Below are 12,467 nucleotides of genomic sequence, written 5' to 3' on the forward strand. Positions count from 1 at the left end.
CTTGAATATGCTAAAAAGATCACCGAGAATTGTTGTCAGTCCTACTGCGTTCGAATTTCATCCCCAATTGCAATATCGCCATGTTCATTGCAATGAGCTCCATGCTGTGCAATTTCGCATCCCTTCCGAATCTCCTTTACATAGTATTTCTAGGCCTTTACGTACTGTATCTACAATGAGGGTTCTAAAGATCCGTCTTGTCCTGCATTCCCAACTGCATGCCCATCTGCTTGAGCTCCTCCTCGGACAGGCCAGACTCGGCCGCCAACAGGTCTCGGCGTCTGTTCTTGTACATGTACCACAATCGCCACACGATAATGAGAATTACCCCTAGTCCGAAGCATACGCAGCATGTAATCGTGCCTGGAATATAGCGAGGGGCGTCCTTTGTTTGGAAGACCTGAGCGCCGATCATGTTGCCAACACAATAGGAGACCAGGGTGAGTGCGGAGACGACATTTCGCTTGGTCCTGCCGGCGACGCTGGATGTGACTGTCAGGCATGTTAGAGGATCTATGTCTCTCTTTATAGGTCGTAGATTGGCTTTACGCAAACCCCAGCTGAGGAATAATGCCAAAGGAAAGACATCTCTCATGTCAAACATGCCCCATTTTACGCACTTGTGCTCTGAAGTGTTGGGAAGCAATGAGATGACGAGAATTCCCATGCACAGCCAGACGCATGGGATAATCATGATCCACATGCGCTGGTTCTAACGTTTCCCAAGGTAGACGGCAACCAGGATAACACGACCACGTACATACCTACCGTCTATCAGTACGAATATATTGCTCTCGACTTCGATGTGAGTACATTCCATTCCGCGGCAGCCCATACAACATAGATCCCCACTCATCAAATCCTAAGGTCCGGTGCATCAGGGAGCCGAAGGCCGTGAAGCCGCTGCAATTCCAAGTAGTTTTGAGCTATACGAGACCCGGGCCTCAGTCTTAGCTTACCCGTTCGGAATACAGGCCAGCATCGTGTTGAAGAGCCCAAAGTATACCTGCGGATCCTTGATGCACTCCCAAAATTGCTCCCACGACCATTTCTTGCCCACAGTGTCTTCGGCCATCTGGTTCATGATAACCCGAGCATAGCTGCGTTATGTTAGCCGATTGCAATAGAGAGGTCATCTAAATGGTCACTCGCGCCATGCGCCGTTCCTCCTCATTCAGCAACTTGACTTCATGGGGAGACCCAAGGATAAACCAGGCAAAAACAGCTCCCAGGAGAGTAAGCCTGCCCAGGAAGAGCGAAATCCAGCGCCAGGGATCTATACCGCCGACTTTGGTAACATGGCGCGCAATACCGTATATCATCAAGTTGCAAACAATCGAAAAGAAGCTCTGCGAGGACCGCCAGAACAGTGATCTGTTTGCGTGTTCATCGGCCCCATGCTCCCGTGATCATCAGCAATCCAGGAGTAATGTTGCACTCGAAGAATCCCCGAAGGGCACGGAGAGCCATGAGCTGCCACCAATTGTTGCATGCGCTGATACACAACAAGCAGATTGCTGTGAATACAAATATCATTAGTTGTAGCTTATACGATGCGGAGAGGGAAAGAGCAACTCACATCACCCAACCATGTACAAAGTCAGGACTCGACCCATGCTATACTTCTGCAGGAGCCACGTCCAAGGGAACTCGCCGACACTGTACGTGATGTATATTCTTTCTTTCACTTATTTCGGGCGCGCAATGTGCAAGCTCATGCGAAACTTGCATCGTTGTAAACCACTGATATTGTGATAATGTCCGAGGTGGATGAAGAAATTATGGTCCGCGGACAAGAAATCCGTGGCTGAGATTCTCCTCGGGAATGACCATGATGGACTTAGCCACCGTATACATGATGCTGGACTTCTTGCTTCTGATGTCCATATTCTGGCTCGAGCAGACCATGTCAAGACAATTCACGGCGGCCTCATGTCTGGTGGGAATCTATCACACCGGGTGCTTTATGCCATTTTCACTCGCCTCATTGTCACCTTCCACATCGAGAAGAGCAATAATACGCCCTGCAATACCCATTATATCGACTACATAGGCTTGGCATGCAGTTACAAAGGCACCTCGATGGAGCATAAAGCCATGTCATTACTGCATATAGAAATACATAAATCATTTCGTCATTTTAACAACAACCTGTTTCCTCGCTCAGATGGTTGTAATCTCACTTCAACCCGCTGCGAACAGGCCTCCATGCGACTGGCTGTCCTGTATTGCTCGTTATGCCACAAGGCACTATCATCCAGACCATGATATAGGACGGGCAGAATGGACGACTTCCAGAGCTCCGCGCCCTGTTCTCTATTTGCCAGCAGTGTCAGGACCAAGAATACCAACATGAGTACAACCACCGTCGCAGGAAGGCTCAGCCAAACCCAATTTACCCGAACGTAGGCTTCGCTGACCGAGGCGGTTCCACGGACGACCGAGTTTGCTCTGTCGCGGCCAAGCTGGGTCAAGGAGGCTGCGACGTTGTGCAGCAGGCGAGGGAGAGTAGTGTTCAGAATGCTGTCCATATTATGAGCGATGGTGCTTTTGTCGTTGTTTGCGAGCCCAATTCTATTGAATCTCCAATTTAGCTCACCAGGAGCAAGGGTGTCGGACGGGCTGTACAGCCAGTCATAGTAGTAGCGGCCCTCGAGAGCAGTTGCTCCCAAACCATGTGCCAGATTGACGACGCCGCAGACTTCAAATGCCGGTCTCCCGTTAACCTGTGCATTGGAGACCCAGCATGTCTCCTCGCCGTCGGCACCTGAAAGGGCAATATTGCCGTAGTCCACCGAGGGAACGTCGATCGACGCTTGTCCGTTCGCGATCGCGACCTGGTACTCTCGAGCACATAGTGTAAGCCCACATTGGGTTACCTTTTCGATCCGCAGACCGCGCTCTGGGTGCTCGTCGACAGAATCCTCGGTAGAAAGGCTGAAGCTTGCGTGGCTGATGACCTGAAGGGATGTGTTATAAATGCCTTTAAAAGGGTATGGATTACCCTCGGCACGCTGCAATGGCATATGCGCCCAAACCACTTGGGGACATCAAGGTAAAAAAAGTCTGACCGCAATTCCTTATCAATAGTGAGGGCGGTAGCTGGAACAGCTTCAAAGGGAATCAATTTGCTGTTGCCCGGAGAGACCGAAATCATGCAACGTGCTTTCTGCGTAGTGTTGACGAGGGACGCATTGAATGGCAGGACGCAACCCTTGATCTGCGCAAGGGGCGTGATGTCTTCGCAGACACTGCAGATTTCAACAGAGCTGAATGCAGGCCACGTGCAATTCCCAGACTCGCACATGGGATCCAGCTCAAACTTGTCAGTCCAGATTCCAGTGTTTGTCGCTTTTCGTAGGCCAAAGTCGGCCTGCGGTCCGGGCTCGTACGTCGTGCATTGGTGTACGCTGGCAAGGGCCGAGTCGCTCGGTGCCTCGCGAAGTGGGTAGCTCAGTAATTGCTGCATGAACGGATCAAAAGCGAGAGATAGAACAGTAATCAACGCCCCGAGGGAGACCAGAGACCACGATTTGTATCGAAACAAGATCAGCAGGGACCCTAGTGGTCCTCGGCTGGCGTCGTCGAACAGCTGCATATCCTGCAGATGATGCCGCTGTCGATACCATATCCACTTCAGTTGCCCGATTGCTGTGCTTGTGACGAAGATCAAGGACGACTTGATCCCGGTTGCCAGTACGGAAACTATGGCGTTGAGCGTGAGTCCGTGGGGCAATTCCGGCCACGGCTTGTCATTGTAGGCGAGAAGTAATGCGAGAATCGCGGTAAAACACAGGGTGCTAAAGGCCAGGGAGGCAATCTCCCACATTCATGTGTCCAGAGATAGCGAGTCCCATAGTGAATGTGGTGGCTTTTCTACTGCTGGCTTGAGCCTGTTGTTCGGGTTATGAGAGTAGTGCATGGTGTGGCCCAATTACTGAGGGAATCCATACAAAGGAAACAGACAAGAATGATCACAATATATTCCCCCGATGTCTTCAACGGAACAACTAGAATAATATAATAAAGGGGCTGAAGCAATGCCCTTTTTTGGTGTCGAGGGTGTAGCCGCCGACCCCTGGCACGGAGCGTTTGCTGCCAATCGAGGCCAGGCCAAGCATGTCGGCCGGTTTCATAGGGACCCTTGAAACCGTCGCTGCTAAAATAAACTCTTTCTGCAGAAAGTTGTCTCGTATAGCCGCCGGGGCAGATTTCTCTCGTATTTCACCCTAACTGTGATCTGGGCGTGCTGGGGAGAGATTCAGTCAACCGGAAATGGGCGACGAAATGCACCACGAACCATTGTAGGGATTATTATCACTATTGTCGGTTTCGCATCAATATATACGTGTGTCGAAGCCACAATGACTCAGTTTACTCTGCATACATCAAGTCTCCTCGACTCAGTCCTTCCAGTGCGCGTCATGAATCAACATTCTTGTACAGGGATCTCGGATCAGAAGGAATGCAAGAGTTCAACGCCAATCTCCGAAACGCGATCGCACGAGGCCTAACACCAGGTCCGCGCCTCTTCGTCGCGACCAAAGTCCTCGCAAGCACCGGGTCCTTCGAGCTGCGGACAGAGAACTGTGCCGGCGGCCACTGCCTCCCGGCTGGCGCAGACGCCGTCGATGGCGTTGAGCAATGCCGACAAGCGGTTCGACGCCGAATTGCAGCCGGAGCCGATATCATCAAGTTCTTCGCTGATTACTGACGACGGATTATGTGCTCGCCTCCGGGCCAGCAGCCTCCTTATATTCCAGGCGTGCTGCATCCGCCCAAGGAGCCTAATCCCGATTACATGGTGTTCTCGCAGGAAGAGATGGATATGATCGTCAAGGAAGCAGCCCTGGCGCGGGCTCCTGTCTCTGAGCACTGTTGCACGCTTGAGGGCGTTTCCCTCGGATTCTGAAGCAAATTAAGCCGGCGCATGACGTGCGTGTCCGACTCGCGTGTGGTGGCGATACAGGGAGGTATCCTTACGGGGACAATGTCAGGGAGCGTGAGTTGATGATCGAGGCCGGGATCCCTGTCCCCGACGTACTGGAGTCATGTACTGTGGGATATGTCGGGGCGACGATTTGGTCGGTACGAAGAAGAGCTCCAGGCGGATATCATTGCCCTCGACGGTGACCTACAACAGGATATCAAGGCTCTGCGATCAGTGAACTTTGTCATGAAAGACGCGACTGTCTGGAAGAGGATTTCCGAAGCTCGAGGTATGCATTAGTTATATTTTGTACAGGTATATTTTCGACACAACATTTCATCCACCGTCCACATATTAAGGAGAGACTATGTACAGGGTGTGGCGTCTAGGGTTCGAGTATGTATCATGCAGAATTAAGGGGAAGTAGTGTAGGAGCAGCTGATGGGCTCGGCCTCCTTCTCGACGCGAGCGGCGATGCCAACGCAGTCGGAGTTGCCAGCCGGGTTGTCGATACCAGCCGAGGCCCAGATACTATAGGCACCATCAATGCTGTTGGGGCAAGCGATGAGGTCGCTGCCGTCGAACTGGAGGTGGTTGTCCTCGTTGATGGCCCAGCCGGTGCGCTCGCCGTTGCGAGGGCCGGACTCGCCGCTCACGGTGTATCCGATCTTGCCTTGGCCTACGAAGGTTAGCAATGCTCGTCAAACTTAGATGGTGAGGTGCATACCCATTCCGGAGCGGTCGACGTAGACCTGCTGTTCATTGGGGCCGTAGAGGAAGAGGGCGCCGTCCTTGAGGTAGAACGTGGCGAAGCCATCGTCGGTGCCGTCGCAGGTGGCGTTCTGGCTGGGGAGACCGGCAAAGATGCTCCTCAGAGCGGCGTTGAAGCCGGCATACTGGACGGCATTGCCGGAGCTGATGGCAACGAGGCCAAAGGTGTCGGGCTTGGAGGGCGTGCAGGTGCCAGTGGGCTGGGCGACGGCAGTCAGGCCAAGGGAGGCGGCAACGGCGAGGTAGTTGAGCTTCATGGTGATGATTTGAATGTTGGATTGATTGATGATGGACATAAGAAGCAGCAGCAGGTCACGCCGCTATTTATGCGTTGGGAGATGGACAGCCAAGCAGGGCAGCTGAGACACAGCAACCCGCTGATTGGCAGCGTCTCAGCGAAATGCCGGCTGTGGGGGCGCTAAGAATAGATTTGGGGGATGCAATTGGCTCTGGTGGAGGAACGCATCCGCCATCCGGGTGATCTCTCCCCAGTCTGTATATGAAGTCATTCAACCTCGGCCTCTTGATCAGGGGAACTGACTTCATTCTGGATAACGTCTCGGAGTCTCCGCAACTGCCCACTCCACACATGCCCGAATCAAGGCACTCTTCCGTATATCGATGTATTCCCTCAACCTTCTATAAATATCGTCGGATAGAACCAGTCTTGACTGTGTGAAGGCAGCAAAAGGCACCGTGCCATGCCCTCGAAAAGTACCTCGTATCCGACCTTCCAAGCAGCCCTTGTCATTACTCCGTCCATCTACTTCCTGGGTCTTTGGCGGGTAAATCTAACACGATCTGTCGGTTAAATATCTCAGCCCCGGAGAAGGATACTACCATTACCACGTAAAGGATCCACCACTTTGTTCGTCCAGCCGAAAAACGCTCCTTTCAGAAGCATGTCTCCCTGGTTGAGCAATCGATGTCTGTGCCCAATATATGCGGAACACTTGGCATTGTGAGCAAGTGGGCATTTGTCTCTGCCGTCCCCCTGAGTCTCTGGCTGGGCCGTCTTCGACCGACAATTTATAGAACTCGAGCGACGAGATCTGGCGCAGGACCTTTCTTCAGTAGCTCCCTCGATCCGGCTGGTTTGTCATGCTGGTGAGGCTCTCTTGGTGCAGACTGCCGATCATCCCTGAACCCACAACACAACATATTGATACCACACACTTGTCCGTGTGGCTGTTCAAATCCTGCCATCAACAAGATGCTACTATCATCAAGTTGTCTTTTGACCACTTGCAGAATGCCCAAAAGGATTTGAGGTTGCTGACGGTTGGCGCTACGCGGGGCACGCTCGGGGTATAAATTCTCGTCTATTCTTCTCCACTTTTGTACTTCTCCCTCTTCCACATTCTCCCAAACCAACACCATGAGCCTCACTTCTGCTTCCAAGTCATCTGTTTGGGTCGTCACGGGCGCCAATCGAGGCATCGGCCTCGGTCTTGTCAAGGAACTCGTTGCTCGTCCCTCCACCACCATCATTGCGACCGTGCGCAACGATGAAGCCGGTGCCAGCCTCTGCGCGGAAACCATCGCCCCCGGCGCACAGAGTTCTCTCCATATTATCCAGCTTGATTTCTCTACTGCCATCTCCCCAGAGGCCATTCGCGAGAAACTTGCCGCAGCTGCCCCTTCGGTCGAGCATATCGACGTCCTCATCAACAACGCCGGCTTCTCCACCCGCATGAACCCCGCCGTCGAGACCACCGCCGATGAGCTGCGCAGTTGCTTCGAGGTCAATACAATCGCTCCTCTGCTCGTCTTCCAGGCTCTATGGCCTCTTTTGCAAAAAGCCCCCAGCAGCCCCAAGTATATAAGTGTATCCTCATCGGTCGGCTCGATCGGCGGCCAGGAGCCGTTCCCTGGCGGGGCGTACGGCCCCAGCAAAGCAGCCACCAACTGGCTCACCAAAGCCCTGCATCTCCAGCACGCGGCTGATGGGCTGGTCGCAATCGCGTTGCATCCGGGATGGGTGCAGACAAACCTGGGGAATATCGCGGCCAGGGACTGGAATTACGCCCCTGGGCCTCCGGAGACGGTGGACAATAGCGTCAGGGGAATACTCCAGATCGTCGATGAGGCAACGCGGGAGACGGCGTCGGGCAAGTTTCTTTCTTATACCGGCGATATGGAGGTGCCTTGGTAGTATTGAAGCATCTGTAGATACAAACCACACGGAGTATTGAATGATGATTACTGTTTTCACGAACCCAACCTTCCCTGATTGAGCTGGTGGTGGGGCTGTGCAATACGAGGCCTCCCACCACCTCGAGAAGTTCGACAAATCTCGAGATTCTTCCTCTTTCTCGAGAATGGCCGACCCGTTCCAGATTCTGAGCGTTGAATGCGCCAGTGCCATCCTCGATCATCTGTCGGTGTCGGATATCGCTCGGTGCGAGAGCGTCAGCCGGGGATGGGCTCTCTTCGTCCGCCAGTGGATGGTCTCGCCTGGTCTTCGCCTCCATTTTCTCCACGAGTTGCCTCTCTCTGACCATTGTAACTTGGAAAGCTCTGTACGCTATTTCAAAGAGCAAGGTGTGCTGCCTTGACCGAACAAAGGAGTGCCGGTAACTAATAATGCTTTAGCCGCAGCCCAAAAGAGCATTGGCCGCGGCGAACCTTCAGCTGTGCGCAAGTTCGAGACTGCCAAGGCGTTTACGATTGCAGGAAAGTATTGCGCCTGGATCAAAGACAAGGATGGTGTCTTTTGGCAAGACCTGTCGTACAGATCCGACGGAGAACTCCATCCAGGCATCAAACTGAACCCACCCGGCGTCGACGAAGCGCTTCACGAGCCAGGCGAACTCGTTCTACTCGGTGCCAACGGCCATCTGCTGATCCGATACAACGTTCAGCCACCTCCGAGTGGTACGCTGCTCGAGAATGCTCGAGACACTCTCTTCTGTCTCGAGAGTGGGAGTCAAGTTTGGTCTCACGCTTACCAGCGTCATGAAGACGATGGCCCTCGGTATGTGCCAGTCATGGTTGGCGAGAAGCGTGCGTACTTTGGATCCGTCACTCATGGGGATGGTCCAGCGATGATCAAGGCATATGCGCTGCTGTCTGGGGAGCTGCTCTACGAGACCGAGACAATCGTGCCACATACAAACTGTTTCTATGGCATGGACGATACCAAAAGCTATCGCTTCGGACACCCCCTCGAACTCCTTGACGCAGAGGGCGACGAGGTCATACTGGCCTTCAAAACCCAAAGAGGGCTCCGTGAAAGGCTTGCCACGATATACCTCATCAATGGCAAGGACGGAAGCCTGCGACAGAAGACCCGAGTCATCCTGATCGGTCCTTCATACGTCCGCGTGAGCCCCAGCCGCACAGGATTCTCCATCATAAGCTACGCCGTGCATCAAAATCTCGTCAAGGTGGAGACCTTTTCTCTCCAGAGCAGTGGACAGTTTGTCGCCACACGTGTTGACACGGTACTGTGCAAGGCCAACCTGCTGTGCTTGGATCCGTTCACTAGTCGCGTCCTGACTGTGGACAATCCGAGGGTGGATAGCCGGCCCCTCTGCTCAAGCCTGATGGAGGTAATCGATTCTGATACTCTCTCGCGGATGCAAGCTGCGCGACCAACGTACTTTACATTCCCCGGACAGTGTGATGATGGCCTGCATCTTACCGCAACCGGCGCCAGCAGAATCAGCCTCCCTCCTCTATCCAAGCGCGCCAGATTGCGACGCCCTTTTCCACAAGGTCCCAGGGCCGCCCACCTGAGATTCGCCGATGGATATCGGGCTGTGATGGAATGCACGGACGGGACTATCTATCTCTTTGATTTTGCGCCGGGCAGGTACTAGTAGGGTCACCAGCCAGAGTCTGGTTCACCACTCGGCAGCTGTTCCAGCTTTCCATCGCCACGTCACTGCGCCATCACACATTCATATACCGGGCTCTGCCGCCTGGAACCTGGTCTTGACATTAATCCATCACGCAGCCAAAATGGTGTACATGCATTATATCACGGCCAAGCCTGCCGATCCAGGCAACTACTCCTCGCAGTCAACCTGGATCGCCCTCTCGCCTGATCGCAATACAGCCGATACCTTGTTCCGCATTCTCCAGGATAGCGAGGGCAAAGAAGTGAAGCTACCGGGAGCAAGTAGCGGCGGAACGACCATGACGCCTACGGGAGTCGAGCGACTCTCCCCCAAGCTGTGGGTGCTCCAAGCCAAAGAAGGGGCACAGCTCCTCGCAGCACTCAGCGACGCTCTGGCTCCCCAAAGCAGCGGAGACCAGGATTCAGTTCTCAGTTCAGTCACCGGCAAGATCTTCCTCTATCCCCTGCAGCAGAATGTAAACCCGGGCGCTGCACTCCAGCCCTGCGACAACGAGCACGACTACATCTCCGGCCACAGCTTCTTCATCCGGCGTTGTGGATATCCCAATACCTACTGGTATTGCTGCGGCAACCTTGTCTGCCTTTCAACGACGAAGCGATCGCGCTTCTGCGTGAGTATCGCTGGGGGGACCAGATCCATCGACACGCCCTTGGTCGACCAGGACGATGTGGTGGTCGAGTGGGTGGACAGCCACGAGCGCAAACGCGTTGTCGTTGAGAACAACGACTGGTTGACTGTCAGGGCGCACGGCTCCGGGACCTTTCGCTTCAGCGACTTTTGCCGCCGGTTCTACCTGGGCAACGAGGGGACGGGGGATAACCCAGACCCGTCGAACCTGGGCACGAGTCTAGACGTTGTCTGTTGGTCGTCCAAGCATGCGTTCCAGGACAGTTTTGAGCTTTGTTATGGGGTGGCGCCGGGTGATTGATTATGAGCCATGGCGTGCATGTTGATAGACACACAGAAACAAACAAAAGAATGGAATAGACCCTCAATACTAGTCTGCGGCGATTCTCAGCCGACGTCACTGTAGGATTCTTCTGGTCAGCGATGGTTCGATCTCAAAATCTCTTCGCTGACGCGCTCCACATCCACCGTAGCCCACCCCCCAAGGTCCTCGAGCTACTCGCGCTGACTCGGACCAGCCCACCCACAACAACCACTCACCGGGCTGTCTTGGCTGTCGCACCGGTTAGACACAAGCAATTCCCAAGCTAAACCAAGCTTCGAATCTCCTATAGCCAAGTCGGTGGGCTACAGAATCTGTCACTCGGTCTTCGCCGACGGGCTCCTGCGTGGACTGCGGCAAGAGCGCTTCAGCCCCGGTTGCCCTGAATCAGGTCGCGCTTTACAACGAGCCGTGTGCAGGCGTATGTCGTCCCATTACTCATCGTAGCATCAACCCATGCCACTGAGACGTTGACAACTTGTTGCTAAGCGAGGTCTTCCCACAAGGCTCGAGTGGAGATGACATAAATGGCCCCCTTGGTCGCCCAAGGTCCCCATCCAGACATCTCGCATGCCATGTGGCTCTCGGTCGGCCCCGGTGGTCCTTTTGACGGACAGATTTGCTCTATAAGTATGAGCTTCTCTGCCAGGTTCTGTTCCTGAACGTGCAGCTATCCGGATTCCTCCTTCATCCTCTCTTCTGCTTCTCAATATGTCTTTCGATCCTCACGCCGTCGATTTGGATACCGCCGATCCTCGCGATATCACCTGCTACCTCAATGCAGGTGAGAACGACTATGATGGCCGCCTGGGTGCGCGTGTCTCTTCCATCTTTGTCATCCTGATCGTCTCTACCGCTGTCACTGTGTTCCCCGTGCTGGCCAAGCGGATCCCTCGTCTCCATATCCCTCTCTACGTGTACCTGTTTGCCCGATACTTTGGTGCTGGTGTTATTGTCGCAACTGCCTTTATCCATCTGCTCGACCCTGCCTACGATGAGATTGGCCCTGCAAGCTGTGTTGGCATGACTGGCCACTGGGCGGACTATTCGTGGTGTCCTGCTATCGTTCTGGCGGCGGTCATGGGCATCTTCCTTCTCGACTTTGGCGCGGAGCGATACGTCGAGGTCAAGTACGGGGTCTGCAGAGAGGATCCCGAACGCTTCATGACCAGCACCGTCAACAACGAAGAAGCCATCGCCGCCGACGTCCGCCCCGGCAAGAAGACCAACGACGATGTCGAAACCCAGTCCCTCGACTCCGGCTCGATCGAGCGCTCCTTCAAGCAGCAGATTGCGGCCTTCCTCATCCTCGAGTTCGGAGTCATCTTCCACTCGGTCATCATCGGCCTCAACCTGGGCACCACCGGAGAGGAGTTCTCGACCCTATACCCCGTCCTCGTCTTCCACCAGTCCTTCGAAGGTCTCGGCATTGGCGCTCGCATGTCTGCCATCCCCTTCCGCAAGGGAAGCTGGCTCCCCTGGATCCTGTGTGCGCTCTATGGACTCACAACCCCCATCTCCATCGCCATCGGCCTCGGTGTCCGCACGACCTACAACGCCGGATCGTACACGGCCAACGTGGTCTCTGGTGTGCTCGACGCCATCTCCGCGGGGATTCTCGTCTACACCGGTCTCGTCGAGCTGCTGGCTCGTGATTTCCTCTTCGACCCCCACCGCACCCAGGACAACAAGCGACTCGTCTTCATGGTTGTTTCACTCCTCTGGGGTGTTGGACTCATGGCGCTTCTCGGCAAGTGGGCATAGTCGCCTTATCCAGAAATGCTATGTCGACTCATTCAACTCGACACTAGACTCATTCCCAAGGGCCTCTGTCCGTACACTTCTCCAAAACTTCCCTTCTTTTACATCTCTTTGGCATATACTTTTGTAACTACATCCAATTAAAATCTACTCGATGTCCATTAGTCACGCGCTTCCTCTAGGCCCGCAG

At 54.2% G+C, this 12,467-nt stretch overlaps 7 protein-coding genes across 7 annotated transcripts; 5 read left to right on the top strand and 2 right to left on the bottom strand.

The window, feature by feature from the left end:
- Positions 1-184: 184 nt before the first annotated feature.
- BJX68DRAFT_261607 (uncharacterized protein) lies at positions 185-3,829 on the bottom strand (the record flags this gene model as incomplete). The annotated part of the gene is made up of 6 exons (XM_071044187.1): positions 185-492; positions 718-764; positions 814-903; positions 960-1,100; positions 2,353-2,960; positions 3,014-3,829. 6 exons carry the CDS (start codon positions 3,827-3,829, stop codon positions 185-187), a joined length of 2,010 nt encoding a protein of 669 aa, XP_070904094.1.
- Positions 3,830-4,465: 636 nt separating this feature from the next.
- BJX68DRAFT_261608 (uncharacterized protein) lies at positions 4,466-4,912 on the top strand (the record flags this gene model as incomplete). Its single annotated transcript, XM_071044188.1, has 2 exons — positions 4,466-4,657; positions 4,745-4,912. The coding sequence occupies 2 exons, from the start codon at positions 4,466-4,468 to the stop codon at positions 4,910-4,912; spliced, it is 360 nt and encodes a 119-aa protein (XP_070904095.1).
- A 292-nt stretch (positions 4,913-5,204) lies between these two features.
- Positions 5,205-5,985, bottom strand: aspf34 (cell wall protein PhiA). The gene is made up of 2 exons (XM_071038435.1): positions 5,658-5,985; positions 5,205-5,609 (listed from the first exon to the last, which is right to left on the bottom strand). The coding sequence occupies exons 1-2, from the start codon at positions 5,956-5,958 to the stop codon at positions 5,344-5,346; spliced, it is 567 nt and encodes a 188-aa protein (XP_070904096.1). The 5' UTR covers positions 5,959-5,985; the 3' UTR covers positions 5,205-5,343.
- A 1,087-nt stretch (positions 5,986-7,072) lies between these two features.
- Positions 7,073-7,916, top strand: BJX68DRAFT_225908 (SDR family oxidoreductase). The gene has a single exon (XM_071038436.1). The coding sequence runs from the start codon at positions 7,080-7,082 to the stop codon at positions 7,854-7,856; it is 777 nt and encodes a 258-aa protein (XP_070904097.1). The 5' UTR covers positions 7,073-7,079; the 3' UTR covers positions 7,857-7,916.
- Positions 7,917-7,949: 33 nt separating this feature from the next.
- On the top strand, positions 7,950-9,930 carry BJX68DRAFT_113778 (uncharacterized protein). The gene is made up of 2 exons (XM_071035952.1): positions 7,950-8,245; positions 8,297-9,930. The coding sequence occupies exons 1-2, from the start codon at positions 8,023-8,025 to the stop codon at positions 9,523-9,525; spliced, it is 1,452 nt and encodes a 483-aa protein (XP_070904098.1). The 5' UTR covers positions 7,950-8,022; the 3' UTR covers positions 9,526-9,930.
- Positions 9,668-10,495, top strand: BJX68DRAFT_261612 (uncharacterized protein; the record flags this gene model as incomplete). Its single annotated transcript, XM_071044189.1, has 1 exon — positions 9,668-10,495. One exon carries the CDS (start codon positions 9,668-9,670, stop codon positions 10,493-10,495), a length of 828 nt encoding a protein of 275 aa, XP_070904099.1.
- A 726-nt stretch (positions 10,496-11,221) lies between these two features.
- On the top strand, positions 11,222-12,280 carry zrfA (high-affinity Zn(2+) transporter ZRT1; the record flags this gene model as incomplete). The annotated part of the gene is made up of 1 exon (XM_071048135.1): positions 11,222-12,280. Exon 1 carries the CDS (start codon positions 11,228-11,230, stop codon positions 12,278-12,280), a length of 1,053 nt encoding a protein of 350 aa, XP_070904100.1. The 5' UTR covers positions 11,222-11,227.
- Positions 12,281-12,467: the final 187 nt, after the last annotated feature.

Source organism: Aspergillus pseudodeflectus (genome assembly GCF_044049435.1).
Source record: "Aspergillus pseudodeflectus strain CBS 756.74 chromosome Unknown BJX68scaffold_3, whole genome shotgun sequence".
NCBI lineage: Eukaryota > Fungi > Ascomycota > Eurotiomycetes > Eurotiales > Aspergillaceae > Aspergillus > Aspergillus pseudodeflectus.

Bases quoted from the DNA above. Each gene is read 5' to 3' on its own strand.
- aspf34 (XM_071038435.1), bottom strand. From the start codon at position 5,958: ATGAAGCTCAACTACCTCGCCGTTGCCGCCTCCCTTGGCCTGACTGCC. The intron at 5,610-5,657 runs GTATGCACCTCA...TAACCTTCGTAG, and splicing joins CGTCGACCGCTCCGGAATGG to GCCAAGGCAAGATCGGATAC.
- BJX68DRAFT_225908 (XM_071038436.1), top strand. From the start codon at position 7,080: ATGAGCCTCACTTCTGCTTCCAAGTCATCTGTTTGGGTCGTCACGGGC.
- BJX68DRAFT_113778 (XM_071035952.1), top strand. From the start codon at position 8,023: ATGGCCGACCCGTTCCAGATTCTGAGCGTTGAATGCGCCAGTGCCATC. The intron at 8,246-8,296 runs GTGTGCTGCCTT...ATAATGCTTTAG, and splicing joins ACGCTATTTCAAAGAGCAAG to CCGCAGCCCAAAAGAGCATT.